The sequence below is a fragment of the Lynx canadensis genome, chromosome A1, assembly GCF_007474595.2.
Source record: "Lynx canadensis isolate LIC74 chromosome A1, mLynCan4.pri.v2, whole genome shotgun sequence".
Taxonomy (NCBI): domain Eukaryota; kingdom Metazoa; phylum Chordata; class Mammalia; order Carnivora; family Felidae; genus Lynx; species Lynx canadensis.
In genome coordinates this window covers 100,088,399-100,101,335 of record NC_044303.2, presented here as the reverse complement: position 1 = coordinate 100,101,335, position 12,937 = coordinate 100,088,399, and the positions used below count along the sequence as shown (strand labels likewise).

Here is a 12,937-nt window from a genome sequence, read left to right as displayed (position 1 = left end):
CTGATTATTTCTAGGAGCTTTTTAAAACTGTTTATTTATTTGTTTTGAGAGAGAGAGAAAGCACAAGTCAGGGAGAGACAGAGAGAGAAGGAGAGAGAGAAACCCAAGCAGGCCCCATGCCAGCAGTGCAGAGCCCAACGCAGGGTAGGATCATGACCTGAGCCAAAATCAAGAGTTGGACACTTAACCAACTGAGTCATCCAGACTCTCCCCTGTATCTAGTAGTTTTTTGGTGGAGTCTTTAGGATTTTCTCTGTATAGTATCATGCCATCTGCACATACTGTCAGTTTAACTTCTTCTTTAATGATATGGATGCCTCTTATTTCTTCTTGTCTGATTGCTGTGGCTAGGGCTTCCAGTAGAATGGACATCCTTATCTTGTTCCTGATCTTAGAGGGAAGGCTGTCAGTTTCTCACCATTGAGTATGCTGTTAGCTGTGGGTTTGTCATATGTGGTCTTTATTATGTTGAGGTATATTCCCTCTAACCACACTTTGTTGAGAGTTTTTAAAATGACTGATGCTGAATTTTGTTAAATGCTTTTTCTGCATCTATTGAGATGATCTATGATTTTTATCTTTTGTTTTGTTGATGTGGTGTATGATGCTGATTGATTTGCAAATATTGAACCACCTTGCATCTTGGGAACAAATTCCACCTTATTGTGGTGAATGATATTTTTAATGTGCTGTTGTATCTGATTTGCTAATATTTTATTGAAGACTTTTCCATCTATGTTCATCAGGGATGTTGGCTTGTAGTTTGTTGTGTGTTTGTTTGTTTGTTTTGTGGTGTCTTTGTCTGTTGTTGGTATCAGGTAGTGTTTGGTAAAATATCCTAGAATGCATTTAGAAGCTTTCCTTCCTCTTCAATTTTTTGGAATTGTTTGAAGAAATAGGTATTAACTCTTCTTTAAATGTCTGGTAGAATCACTCTTGAATCCATCTGGCCCTTGACTTTTATTTTTGGTAGTTCTTTTTTTTTTTTTTTTAAATTTTTTTTTTCAACGTTTATTTATTTTTGGGACAGAGAGAGACAGAGCATGAACGGGGGAGGGGCAGAGAGAGAGGGAGACACAGAATTGGAAACAGGCTCCAGGCTCTGAGCCATCAGCCCAGAGCCCAACGCGGGGCTCGAACTCACGGACCGCGAGATCGTGACCTGGCTGAAGTCGGACGCTTAACCGACTGCGCCACCCAGGCGCCCCTTTGGTAGTTCTTTTTAATTAACAGATTCAGCTTCGTTACTTTTAATAAGTCTGTTCAGATTTTCCATATCGTCCTGGTTCAGTTTTGCAATATTGTGTGCTTCGGGGAATTTATCCATTTCTTCTAGATTGTCCAATTTGTTGGCATATTATTTTCATAGTATTCTCTTATAATCCTTTGTATTTTTGTGATGTCAGTTGTTGATTTTCCTATTTCATTTCTGATTTTATTTATTTGGGTCCTTTATCTTTTGTCTTAATGAGTCTGGCTAAGGATTTGTCAATTTTGTTTATCTTTTCAAAAAGCCAGCTCTTGGTTTCATTGACTTTTTCAATTGTTTTAATATCCATGACATTTATTTTTGTTCTGATCATTATTATTTCATTTCTTCCACTCACCTTGGGCTTTTTTCCCCCCCTAGTTCCTTTAGGTATAAGATAAGATTGTTTATATGAGCTTTTTCTTATTTCCTGAACTAGATCTATATTGGTATGTATTCTCTCTGAGAGTTTTCTTTCACTGTGTCCTAAAGATCTTAGACTGTTGTGTTTTTCTTTTCATTTGTTTCCATGTATTTTAAATTTCTTCTTTGATTGTGTCATTGACCCATTGGTAGTGTAGTATCATGTTCTATAGTCTCTATAAGTCTGTGTGTTTTCCAGTGTTTTCTTGTGATTTATTTATAGTTTCATACTGTTGTGGTTGGAAAAGACGCACAGTACGATTTCAATATGATTAAATTTATTGAGAGTTATTTGTGGCCTAATATATGATATACTCTTAAAAATGTTCAGTGTACACTTGAAAAGAATATATATTGTGTCAGTTTTGGATGGAATGTTCTGTACATATCTATTATGTACATTTGGCCTAATGTGTCAATCAATGACATTGTTTCTTTATTGATTTTTCCATCTGGATGATCCATCCATTGGCGTAAGTGGGATGTTAAAGTCTCTTACTACTATTATCTTACCATCAGTTTCTCTCTTTTTGCCTGTTAATAGTTGCTTTATGTATTTAAGTGCTTCAGTGTTGGGTGCATAGATATATACAATTGTTATATCCTCTTGTGGGATTGATTCCTTTATCATTACGTAGTGCCCTTCTTTGTCTCTTATTACAGTCTTTGTTTTAAAGTCTAATTTGTGTGATATGAGTATTGTTATATGGCTTTTTTTGCACTTCCATTTGCATGGTGAATATTTTTCAATCTTTTCACTTTCAGTCTGTGTGTATCTTTTGGTTTGAGGTGAGTTTCTTGTAGGCAGCATATAGATGGGTCTTGTGTTTTTGTGTGTTATTATTATTTTTGAATCTATTCTACCAGCCACCCTATGTCTTTTGATTGAAGCATTTAGGCCCTTTACATCTAAAGTAATTATCGATAGTTGTGTACTTATTGCCATTTTAAAATTAGTTTTCTGATTTTTCTTACAGTTCTTGTTTGTTTCTTCTTTCTCTGGGTTTGGTGAGTTTCTATAGTGTTAAGTTTGGCTTTCTTTCTCTATTTTCTGTGTGTCTGTCATAGGTTTTGAGTTTATGATGACCATGAGTTTTATATGTAACATCCAAAGTAAATAGCAGCCTGTATTAATTTGATGATTATTTAAGTTCAAACACATTCTTAAAAAAAGAAAAGCATTGGGGCACCTGGGTGGCTTCGTCGGTTGAGCGTCCAACTTCGACTCAGGTTATGATCTCACAGATCATGGGTTTGAGCCCCACAGCGGGCTCTGTGCTGACAGCTTAGAGCCTGGAGCCTGCTTCAAATTCTATGCCTCCCTCTCTTTCTGCTCCCCCCGCCCCCCGGCCCTGGTCATGCTGTCTCTCTCTCCTTCAAAAATAGATAAAAAAAAAAAAAAAAAAAAAAAAAAAGAAAAGCATTGACAGGAAAAGTTTTCTTTTCCTTTTTTCTTCTTTTCCTTTTTACTCCCTGCTCCATGTTTTATGTATATGTTGTCATATAGTACATCTTTTTATTCATAACTTTCTTATGTCTACTTATGGCCATTTCTTTTTCACTTCAAGATGTCTCTTTAACATTTTCTGTGAGGTTAGTTGTGATTAACTCCTTTAACTTTTGTTTGTCTGGGAAGCTATTTTTTCTATACAATTCTGAATGATACCCTTGCCAGGTAGTGTTTTTTTGGTTGTAGTTTTTTCCCCCCCTTTCAGCACTTTGAATATATCATGCCATTCCCTTCTGGCCTACAAAGTTACTGCCGAAAAATCAATTGATAGCCTTATGGGGTTTCCCTCGTACATAAACTTTTGCTTCTCTTGCTGCTTTTAAAATTTTCTCTTTCTCTTTAATCTTTGATATTTTAGTTACCACATTTTGTGGTGTGGACTTCCTCAGCTCATCTTGTTTGCAACTTTCTGTGCTGCATGAACTTGAATGTCTATTTCCTTCCCTAGGTTAGGGAGGTTTTTAGTTATTATTTCTTCAAATAAGTTTTGTGTACCTTTCTCTCTCTTCTTCTGGGACCCCTGTAATACAAATGTAATGCAAATGCAAATGCTGCCCAGTGTTGTCTAAGAGATCTTTTAACCTATTTTCATTTTAAAATTCTTTTCTTTTTTTGCTGTTCAGCCTGTGTGCTTTTGTTACCCTGTCTTCCAGATCACTATGTTCTTCTGCGTCCACTGATCTACTATTGATTCCCTCTAGTATGTTTTTTTATTTCATTTGTTGTATTCTTAAACTCTGATTAGTTCTTTTTTATATTTTCTATCTGCTTAGTGAAAACCTCTCTGAGTTCTTCCATTCTTTTCTCCAACTCAATGTATCTTTATGATCATTACTTTAAATTCTTTGTCAAGCACATTGCTTATCTATATTTAGATCTTTTTCTGAGGCATTTTCTTTTCCTTTCTTTTGGAGCACATTCCTCTATCTTCCTATTTTGTTTGACTTTCTGTTTGATTCTATGGATTAGGTAGAACAGCTACTTCTTCTAAATTTGAATGAATAATCTTGTGTATGGTGTCTCCTATGTAGACTGTGTGTGCTTAGTGACTTTTGCTGGCTGTCTGGAGCTGTGGCTGTGTATGCTAGCTACTCAAAAATTTGTGGCTTTTTACAAAAAGAAAAATAATAATATTAAAAAGAAAATAATAAAAGAAAAAAGAAAAGGGAAAAAAAGATAAGGAAAAGAAAAAAAGAAAAAATCTACAAAGAACAAAAAGAAAAAATAACAAGAACAAAAATGAAAACAAAACCAAGAGTAATTTAAAAAATAATTTTAAAAATAAAATAAAAATAAAACAAACTTTTAAAGGCTGAAAAAAAAAAAAAAACGCAAAGAAATCTAAACCTCGGCTTCTTTTCTGTAACCCAGCACCAGAGGGGCTGATTTGGGCTTGTGGACCTTGGCTGTCTGAGGTTGCAGGCTCACTATGAGCCAGTCTTGGGTTTTTAAAGTGGAAGAGGAGAGAGTGTCCCATAGCTCCTTGGCCCTTTTAAACTGCAGGCTTTTTCCTGAGTCCCAGGGTGACCCAGGCTGGTGTAGATTTGCGAATCCTGGGCTTGCTGAGGTTGCTGTACTCAGGGTCCCTGTGATGATGGGCTTGGCCCACCAGTTATGGTGTCCAGACCCTGCTCCAGTCTAGGCTTTTAAGGTGGAGCGGGATGTGCTTCTCTCTCTAGTCCCTCCAACCTGGAGAGTGCTCCCACAGTCACTCCTCCATTTGGTAGAGTTCTAGTGTTGTCTCTTTTATATGCTAGTTACTCTTTTAAACCAAGGCTTTTTTTTTCTGTACCCAAGAACCAAGGACTGTCCCCAGCCCCTTGGTACTATGCCTCCCCACTGCCATTCTCAGTGTCCCTGAATGGGGATTCCCTTTGTTACTGTGTCTCTGTCTCTCTTGCTGTTCTCTTGCCATTCTGTCTATCTTTGTCCAAAAATTGTTCAGTTAGCTCTTGGGTCAGTTCTTCAGGAAGAATTGTTCTATAATTAGCTGTCATTTGGTGAGTTCCATGGAGGAGGTGAGTTCAGGGTCTTCCTACATTGCCTTCTTTGACTAGAACTCAACAGGTAGGTATTTAAAAAGAAGTTACAGGACTGGAGGAGATGTTTAAAGAACAAGTATAGATAAAGAGGAGAAGAGATCCAGAGGACAGAGTTCTGGGACACTTTAATGTGTTAAGTTCAGCAAGTTGAGGGGCAATTAGAAAGGGAGGCAAATGACAGTGAGTAAGTGTTTGAGGAGTGAAATGACAAGTCCTGCTAGCTGGGTGAGTGAGAGGAAGGCTGAGAAATGAAGCACTAGGTTTGTCATCATGGAAGTCACTGACGCTCTTGATGGAAAAATAAAAAGGTTGGCGTGGGGGTAAACACCGTACACGGACTTACTTGCAGGGGATCAAGAGAGAACAGGGTAAGTGGAGATGGGAAACAGAAATAACTTTTTAAAGTAGTTTTGTTGTAAAAGAGTATGAAAAAAAAACTAAGTAGGGGGTGATAGCTTAGCGTTTGCTGGAGGGAATGTAAGTCCAAAAAAGATGAGGAGAAATAACACCATCTTTGCTTCTCCTGGGAACCAATCAGTAGAAAGGGCAAAATGGATAATGCCAGCAAGAGAATAATTGGAGGTGTGATGTCCTGGAGTCCTTCAGTAAGCTCAAGGGTTGGGACTCAGGGCACCATGGGAGGTTGGCTTTAGGAAGTGGCATAGATGCTTCAACCCCTGTAGCAGAACAGAAGGCTTTGTACAATTACAAGCATGTGATCAATTCCATGACAAGGAAGTGTGAGGTTCTCCTGGGATTCCTTCTAAATTCTTAGTGAAATAAGGGGATTATCAACAGACATCGCTGAGCGGGAGGAGACTGAGAGATCCACAATGACAATGTGTAAAAGAGTTGGGACAATGGCTATTGTATGTTTTGACAGCAACACAGAATAAGAAATAACATTACTGAGGAGGTAAATATGCAAACACACACACATACACACACAGAGACTGCAAGCAAGAATTTCAGGAGGCAATACCCTTTTTAACTTACTTTCACTTCTGTTCAAAACTGTTCTAATGACAAATGGTGGCTAGCGAGTCACGAAATAATTTCATGACACTGATGGGGTGGAATCTGTAGTCTGGAAAACACTCATCCAGAAGAACTGAAGAGGAAATTCTCTGAAGATACGTAATAAGATTATATGCAGCAAAATAAACCAACTTTAAGTCTAGAAGGTAAAGGGAGGCCCATCAGCTTAATCAACAGCAAATCATTGTCACTCCCCACACCCCAGTAGTTCCTCCTGTCAAGATCCCTTTTTATTCTGGGCTCCTCTGTTCTCCAGTGACATAGGTCTGAGATCTGTCACTTTAATTCCCTCGTTTCTTCCCCCATTTTTGTAACTCTCTCCATTCATTCATTTGCAAAATTGTAAATAATCTGCCTGTAAATTCCCGTCAGCATCTGTTTCTATTTCCACTGATTTTGCCATGTTCAGGCCCTATTGCTTTCTCTCTACCTTAGATTTTTACTTTTCTTGTTGTGAGAGTAGTGCAATGGGTGTCCATAAGAAGAAATTTATTTTAAAAAGACAAGTAGCTAAAGAAAATGAATATCAAACACAATCTCACTAAGAGGCTGTCTGGCTTCCTTTGTTGGTGTATCTACTTCCATTTTGTATGCATATATATTATTTCCCCTGTACTTGTCTATATACAATTATATAATATAGTCCTGTTTCATAATACTCTCGTTTTTAAGAGAACCCATTGTGAATTTCTGCTCACATCATTATGTGCTTGGCAAAATCATATTTAATAGCTGTAGGGCATTCCACGTATGGCATTTTAATCTAAACCATTTTGTTGAATTTGTGCAGTCATGTGCATGTGCCTCTCAGATCTGGGACTACAGGGAGCACAATTTGCCAAGGACCCTGCTGCTCTGCTCAGAAAAATCGATTCATCTCTTAGCTTGTTGCAAGCCTGCACTTCCCAGTCAATAACAGAGTTCCGGAAATGTTCTTAGGCAGGCCCATTTCTGGGAGACCTGGGATTCCTCTGATGAGCGACTCCAGCTATGGTCTCCCAGAAAGCTTTGTAGCACGTTGCTTACAACGATGCACCACATTCCTTTTTTCCTTCCGCCAGGATCAGACTTGCATGGAGTCTGGAGGCTGTATCTGCTTCTCCAGCTCCTTTCCCATTTTCTCTCAAGGGCCTTTTGGTCTCCCCTAAGACATTTCTTATATACTTAATCCCATCTTGGCACGTTTCTCAGAAGACCCAAACTGACACAGACATTTAGGTTGTTCTCGGGTTTGTATTCTGTACAACTAAACTTGGGATTGCTCAATTCTTAGCACAGCACTCTTTTGCTGAGAGCCCTTCAAGCACTGCCATTGCTCAGTACATTAAGCTTAAGCCCCTCCTACCCCCTCCACATTTGGCTCCAGCCCTTCTATCCAAACACCACCCAGTGTTCTTAGTCCAGCCCCGGGCCTGCTGACCAAATATTCTCGCATTCATTTTCTCATGCCTCCTTCCCCCAGCCCCCAAGAAAACATGTGCTCAGCTGATGCCTCCTTCATTCTGGATTTCTTTGTGACTTCCTCCACACACCCCCCTCCATTTTAAAGGCCACAGAAATGTGTTTTCTGCAGTGTAGTCACTCTTTTTGTCAAAAGGAGTTAGTTACATTAAAGGGAGGCTATAAAGCCCAATAGTGAAGTGTATACTTTGTAATCAGACAGACCTAGATCATCATTTAACACACACACACACACACACACACACACACACACACACACACAGGTACGCCTGGGTGGCTAAGTTGGTTAAGCATCCCACTTTGGCTCAGGTCATGATTTGTGGTTCATGGGTTCGAATCTGGTGTGGGGCTCTGTGCTGACAGCTCAGAGCCTAGAGTCAGCTTCGGATTCTGGGTCTCCCTCTCCCTCTGCCCCTCTGCTGCTCTCACTCTATCTCGCTCTCTCAAAAATAAATAAACATTGAAAAAAATTAAAACACCTACAAATTAGCAGAGATTGGATAGGTTTGGGAAAACACTGAGCTAAACAAAAATAATCCAAGATGTTTTTAATTCTCAGATTTCCCAGAGCCCTTAAAATGTTCATATGTGTCATAACTTCCTAAGGCTAGTATCGACACTTTGTGTAGCTTTCCTTGAATTTGATCACAAAATCCTTTAGAAACAGATCATCTCCAGACATTATTTTTTTCTTGGAAAATACCGGGAAAGGGTAAACGTTGTCACAGAATTTTTCATGTATGGTTTTCACAGTACTTTATAGTACTATATATATTCTTCAACTTGTTATAGTTGTTTGTATATTTATCTTACACATCTTCCCAATTTTAGCCTTTAGCATAAAGTCTTGAAAATAACAGGCACTTGTTCAGTAGAAAATCACAGAATCTTAGTGAAGGCTCATGGTCTGGAATAATATTTGGTAACTGGAGAAAGTTTGTATCTACTTTTCAGTAGCTGTTTCCCAGTCTTTTTTTATACCATAGTATCCTGGGCTACTTTACAGGCTAGAAAAATTATCTTGATGTTGGACAGGAAGAAAAAAAAAAAAACCCTTGTTAACTGGAGGCTAAATACATTTTCTCCACAAGTCACTTGATTGGGACAGTTTAACAGGATATAAAGGTGGAGGTGCATTTTAAAGGGCAAGAAAGCAGGAGTCAGCTGACTCTGGGTCTTGGCACACCATGGGCAGCAAGGAAGGCAGCCTGTGGCTTAGTTGTGATTGTTTTCATTTCCAAGGGTGTGCTTGTCAAAGAGGTACTCTGCCAGGCCAGAAGCCGGGGCCCCCATCTTAACCAAGTTTTGCACGTGGTCACCTAGTTCTTTGATCGATTTCACCTGTTCATTCAAATAGTGAGTTTCCAGGAAGTCGCACAAATGGGGGTCACCTTTGTCTGAGGCCAGAGTGTGCAATTCGAGCAATGACTGGTTCACATTCTTTTCCAAGAGCAGCGCACACTCCATGGCATTCAGGCCGCTCTTCCAGTCGTCCAGGTCAGGTTTCTTGATGTCCTGCAGGCAGATCCGGCCTCCCCGCTGGTTCTGCAGCCTCATCAGCTTCTCGGCGTGCTGGGTCTCCTCCCGAGACTGACGAAGGAAATATCTGGCGAAGTTGTTCAGGGCCACGTCATCTCGGGAGAAGTAATAGGCCATAGACAAGTACACATAGGACGCATAGAGCTCCAGGTTGATCTGGCGATTGATGGCGGCCTCGGACTCGGGGTGGAAGTTCTGCCGCACTCGGGAGGGGGCGGAGGTGGGCCCGGCAGGGTCCCGGGAGGAGGTGGCTGCGGCCAGCGGGCGGCGGGGGGCGGCGGGCTGGGGACCCGAGGGGCGCCAGGAGACCCAGAGCGGTCGGAGCGCGAAGCCTCGGCGCGCGCTGCGCAGGGACACCAGCGAACTGCTGATCTGCTTAGAGAGGAACAAGAAACAGGGCGGCATGGTTCCCCTTCTTTAGAAGTCGGGAAACTGAGGCCCAGGCGGCTCACCGCGCGGTCGGGCACCAGTGGCTTCAGAGGCTTCACGGGCTTCTGCATCAGAACGCAGCCCTAGGCGATGGCGACTGCGTCACACACACACGCCTTCGCTTCGAGAGGCGCCGAGTTCCAGGCGGAGGGCGGCGGGGGCGCGCGCGCCTGTCGCGGTTGGGCGCAGAAGGATAAACCTGACAACTCCATTTAACGAAACATTGCCCCATTTCTGCCCTTGGGCGTTTGTAACTTATTTCATCTAAGTTAAAAGTGCTGTTAAAAAAAAAAAAAAAAAAGAAAGAAAGAAAGAAAGAAAGAAAGAAAGAAAGAAAGAAAGAAAGAAAGAAAGAAAAGCAGGCACTAGGACTAGCAAAAGAAAGCACGAGCCCAGTGTACTTGCCCTCCCTTTGTGACCTCTTTCTGTGGAAAGACCAAGGCCTGGGGGAGGCAGGGCAGCGACATAGAGGAAAACAAAAGTCACAAGACGTTTATCTGGGCTTGGGGGTCCACAGCCAAATTGGGTCTTTATAAATTGACTTTCTGGTTATTTTAACAAATGTAGGTATGGAAATAATTGCCAGAGTAGTATATAGGCACATTTCCAAGGGTCTGTAAGAAGACAGTGCCTTCTTTTAAAAAGACATTTTATTTTGGGGGCGTCTGGGTAGCTCAGTGGGTTAAGCGTGGGACTTAGGCTCAGGTCAGGAGCTCACGGTTTGTGGGTTCCAGCCCCAGATCAGGCTCTGTGCTGACAGCTAGGAGCCTGGAGCCTGCTTCAGATTCTGTGTCTCCCTCTGTCTCTGCCCCTCCCCTGCTCAGCTCTGTCTCTCAAAAATAAACATTAAAAGTAATAAATAAAAAACAATAAAAACTTAAAAAAGAATAAAAAGACATTTTATTTTTAAATGTAAAGTTTATCTTTACTGCAAAGAAAAATAGGCTACTGTAGAAAAGTAGGAGGAATAAATAAACTAGCTCTAAACTTGATGTTATTTTCCTGTCTTTTGTTAATGCAGATACATACACTTGTGGTGAGCATAGCAAAGCTGTAGAGAAGTTGAATCACTATATTGTACTATATTGAATCACTATATTGTACATCTGAAACTGATGTAACATCGTGTCTCAACTAAAATAAAAAATACTAAATTAAAAATAAAAAGGACAATTAAAAATTCAATTTATTTATTTTTTTAAATATAATTTATTGTCAAGTTAGCTAACATATAGTGCATACAGTGTGCTTTTGGCTTCAGGAGTAGATAGATTCCCATGATTCATCACTTATATATAACAGCCAGTGTCCATCCCAACAAGTGCCCTCCTCAATGCCCACCACCCATTTTCACCTCTCCTCACCCCCCCAATCAACCCTCAGTTTGTTCTCTGTATTTAAGAATCTCTAATGTTTTGCCTCCCTCTCTGTTTGTAACTATTTAAAAAAATTACATTTAAACTGGTATTTGGTTTTAAAAGAATATCTGTAATTGTTGTAGTGTATTGAGAAAATGAGTATTAACTCACAGAAGAAAATTCCGAAAATTCCTAATCTTTCTCTCCCAGAAAAAAAACATCGTTAAAATGTTGATAGTAATTCTCACAGATTAAAAGAAGAACATTAGGAGTGCCTGGGTGGCTCAGTCCATTAAGCAATGGACTTTGGCTCAGATCATGATCTCATGATTTGTGAGTTCCAGCCCTGCATCAGGCTCTGTGCTGACAGCTCAGAGCCTGGAGCCTGCTTCAGATTCTGTGTCTGCCTCTCTCTCTGTTCCTCCCCTACTCATTCTCTCTCTCCCTCTCTCTAAACACTAAATAAACATTAAAAAAAAGAGGAACATTAAAAAAATCATAGAAACAAAACAACCAACATGTACATTTTTAACAGTTTTAAAGAGATAGGATTGACCTAAAATAAACTGCAGATACTTCAAGTGCACAAGTTGATAGGATTTGACATAGGTATGTCTGTGAAACCATCATCAGAGTCAAGGTAATGAACATACTCATCAACTCCCAAAGTTCTCTCAGGTTTGTTTATATGTATTTTTTTTATTTTTTATTTTTGTTTTTATTTGTTTATTTAAGTAAACTCCACCCCCAACTTGGGGCTTGAATGACCACTAGATCAAGAGTCGCATATTCTGCCACTGAGCCTGACAGGTACCCCAACTCCTTATGTAATCACTCCCTCCTGCCTCTCTGCCCCACCTCATCCCAGCCATCCACTGGTCTGCTTTTCCTCACTACGTAGGTTAGTTTACACTTTACAGAATTTCATATAAATAGAACCTGTGTATATACCTTTCTGCCTGGTTTCTATCACTCAGCACAGTGGTTTTGAGATCCATCCATGTTGTCATGTGTATTAATAGTTTTTACGGTTGAATCGTATTCCACTATGTAGAGATACCACAATCTGTTTATTCTGTCACCATCTCATGAATATTCTGCTTGTTTACAGCTTTTGGCTGTTCAAGTAAAGCTATTGTGAACATTCCCGTACAAGTCTTTGTGTAGTTTTATGAGCTTATTTCTCTTGGGTGAATATTTTGCTTGTAATGGGTAGATCATATGGTAAGTGTAGGTTTAACTTTTTAAGGAACTTTCAATTGTTTTTCCAAGTGGTTTTGCCCTTTTATATGGCCATCAGCACTATGTGAGAGTTCAAGTTCCTTCATATCCTTGCAACCCTTGGTATTGTCATTTATTTCACTTTAAACTTAAAATTTAGCCATTCTAGTAGATGTATACTGGTATGACATTGTATCTTTAATCTGAATTCCCATTTTAATTGATGATGCTGAGTATATTTGGTCATACTTCTTTGCTAACCATATATATATCTTTGGTGAAGTGTATATTCAAAGCTTTTGCCCATTTTACGTGTTCAGCCATTTCTTAGGATTGTTTGATGTCTTATGGTTAATATCTTTGATATTAGTGCTGCTTATATTCAGGTCTTCTTTCTGTTATCTGTATGTTACCATCTCTGTATTACTTTCCTGTATTTCCTTGGGCAAATCACTTTATCTTTCTAGGTCAATTTCCTCAGTTATAAATCCAAGATCCTACTTATTTCCTTTGGGTTACTGAAAGGAATCAATAAAATAATTATGCAGGGTACTTATCACAGTGCTTATCACAGAATAAGCACTCAAAATATTCTTTAACAGTTCCTATTGCATAGTGTCTATTCAATTATTCAAAATCATTCATTTTCAATTATTCAGTAAGCAGT

At 39.7% G+C, this 12,937-nt stretch overlaps 1 protein-coding gene across 1 annotated transcript; it reads right to left on the bottom strand.

Annotated features, from left to right (window-relative positions):
• Window positions 1–8,938: 8,938 nt before the first annotated feature.
• FTMT (ferritin mitochondrial) lies at window positions 8,939–9,667 on the bottom strand. Its single transcript, XM_030298364.1, has one exon. The coding sequence runs from the start codon at window positions 9,665–9,667 to the stop codon at window positions 8,939–8,941; it is 729 nt and encodes a 242-aa protein (XP_030154224.1).
• Between the last annotated feature and the right edge of the window lie 3,270 nt (window positions 9,668–12,937).

Excerpts from the sequence above, each read along its gene's own strand:
- FTMT (XM_030298364.1), bottom strand. The coding sequence starts at position 9,667 with ATGCCGCCCTGTTTCTTGTTCCTCTCTAAGCAGATCAGCAGTTCGCTG.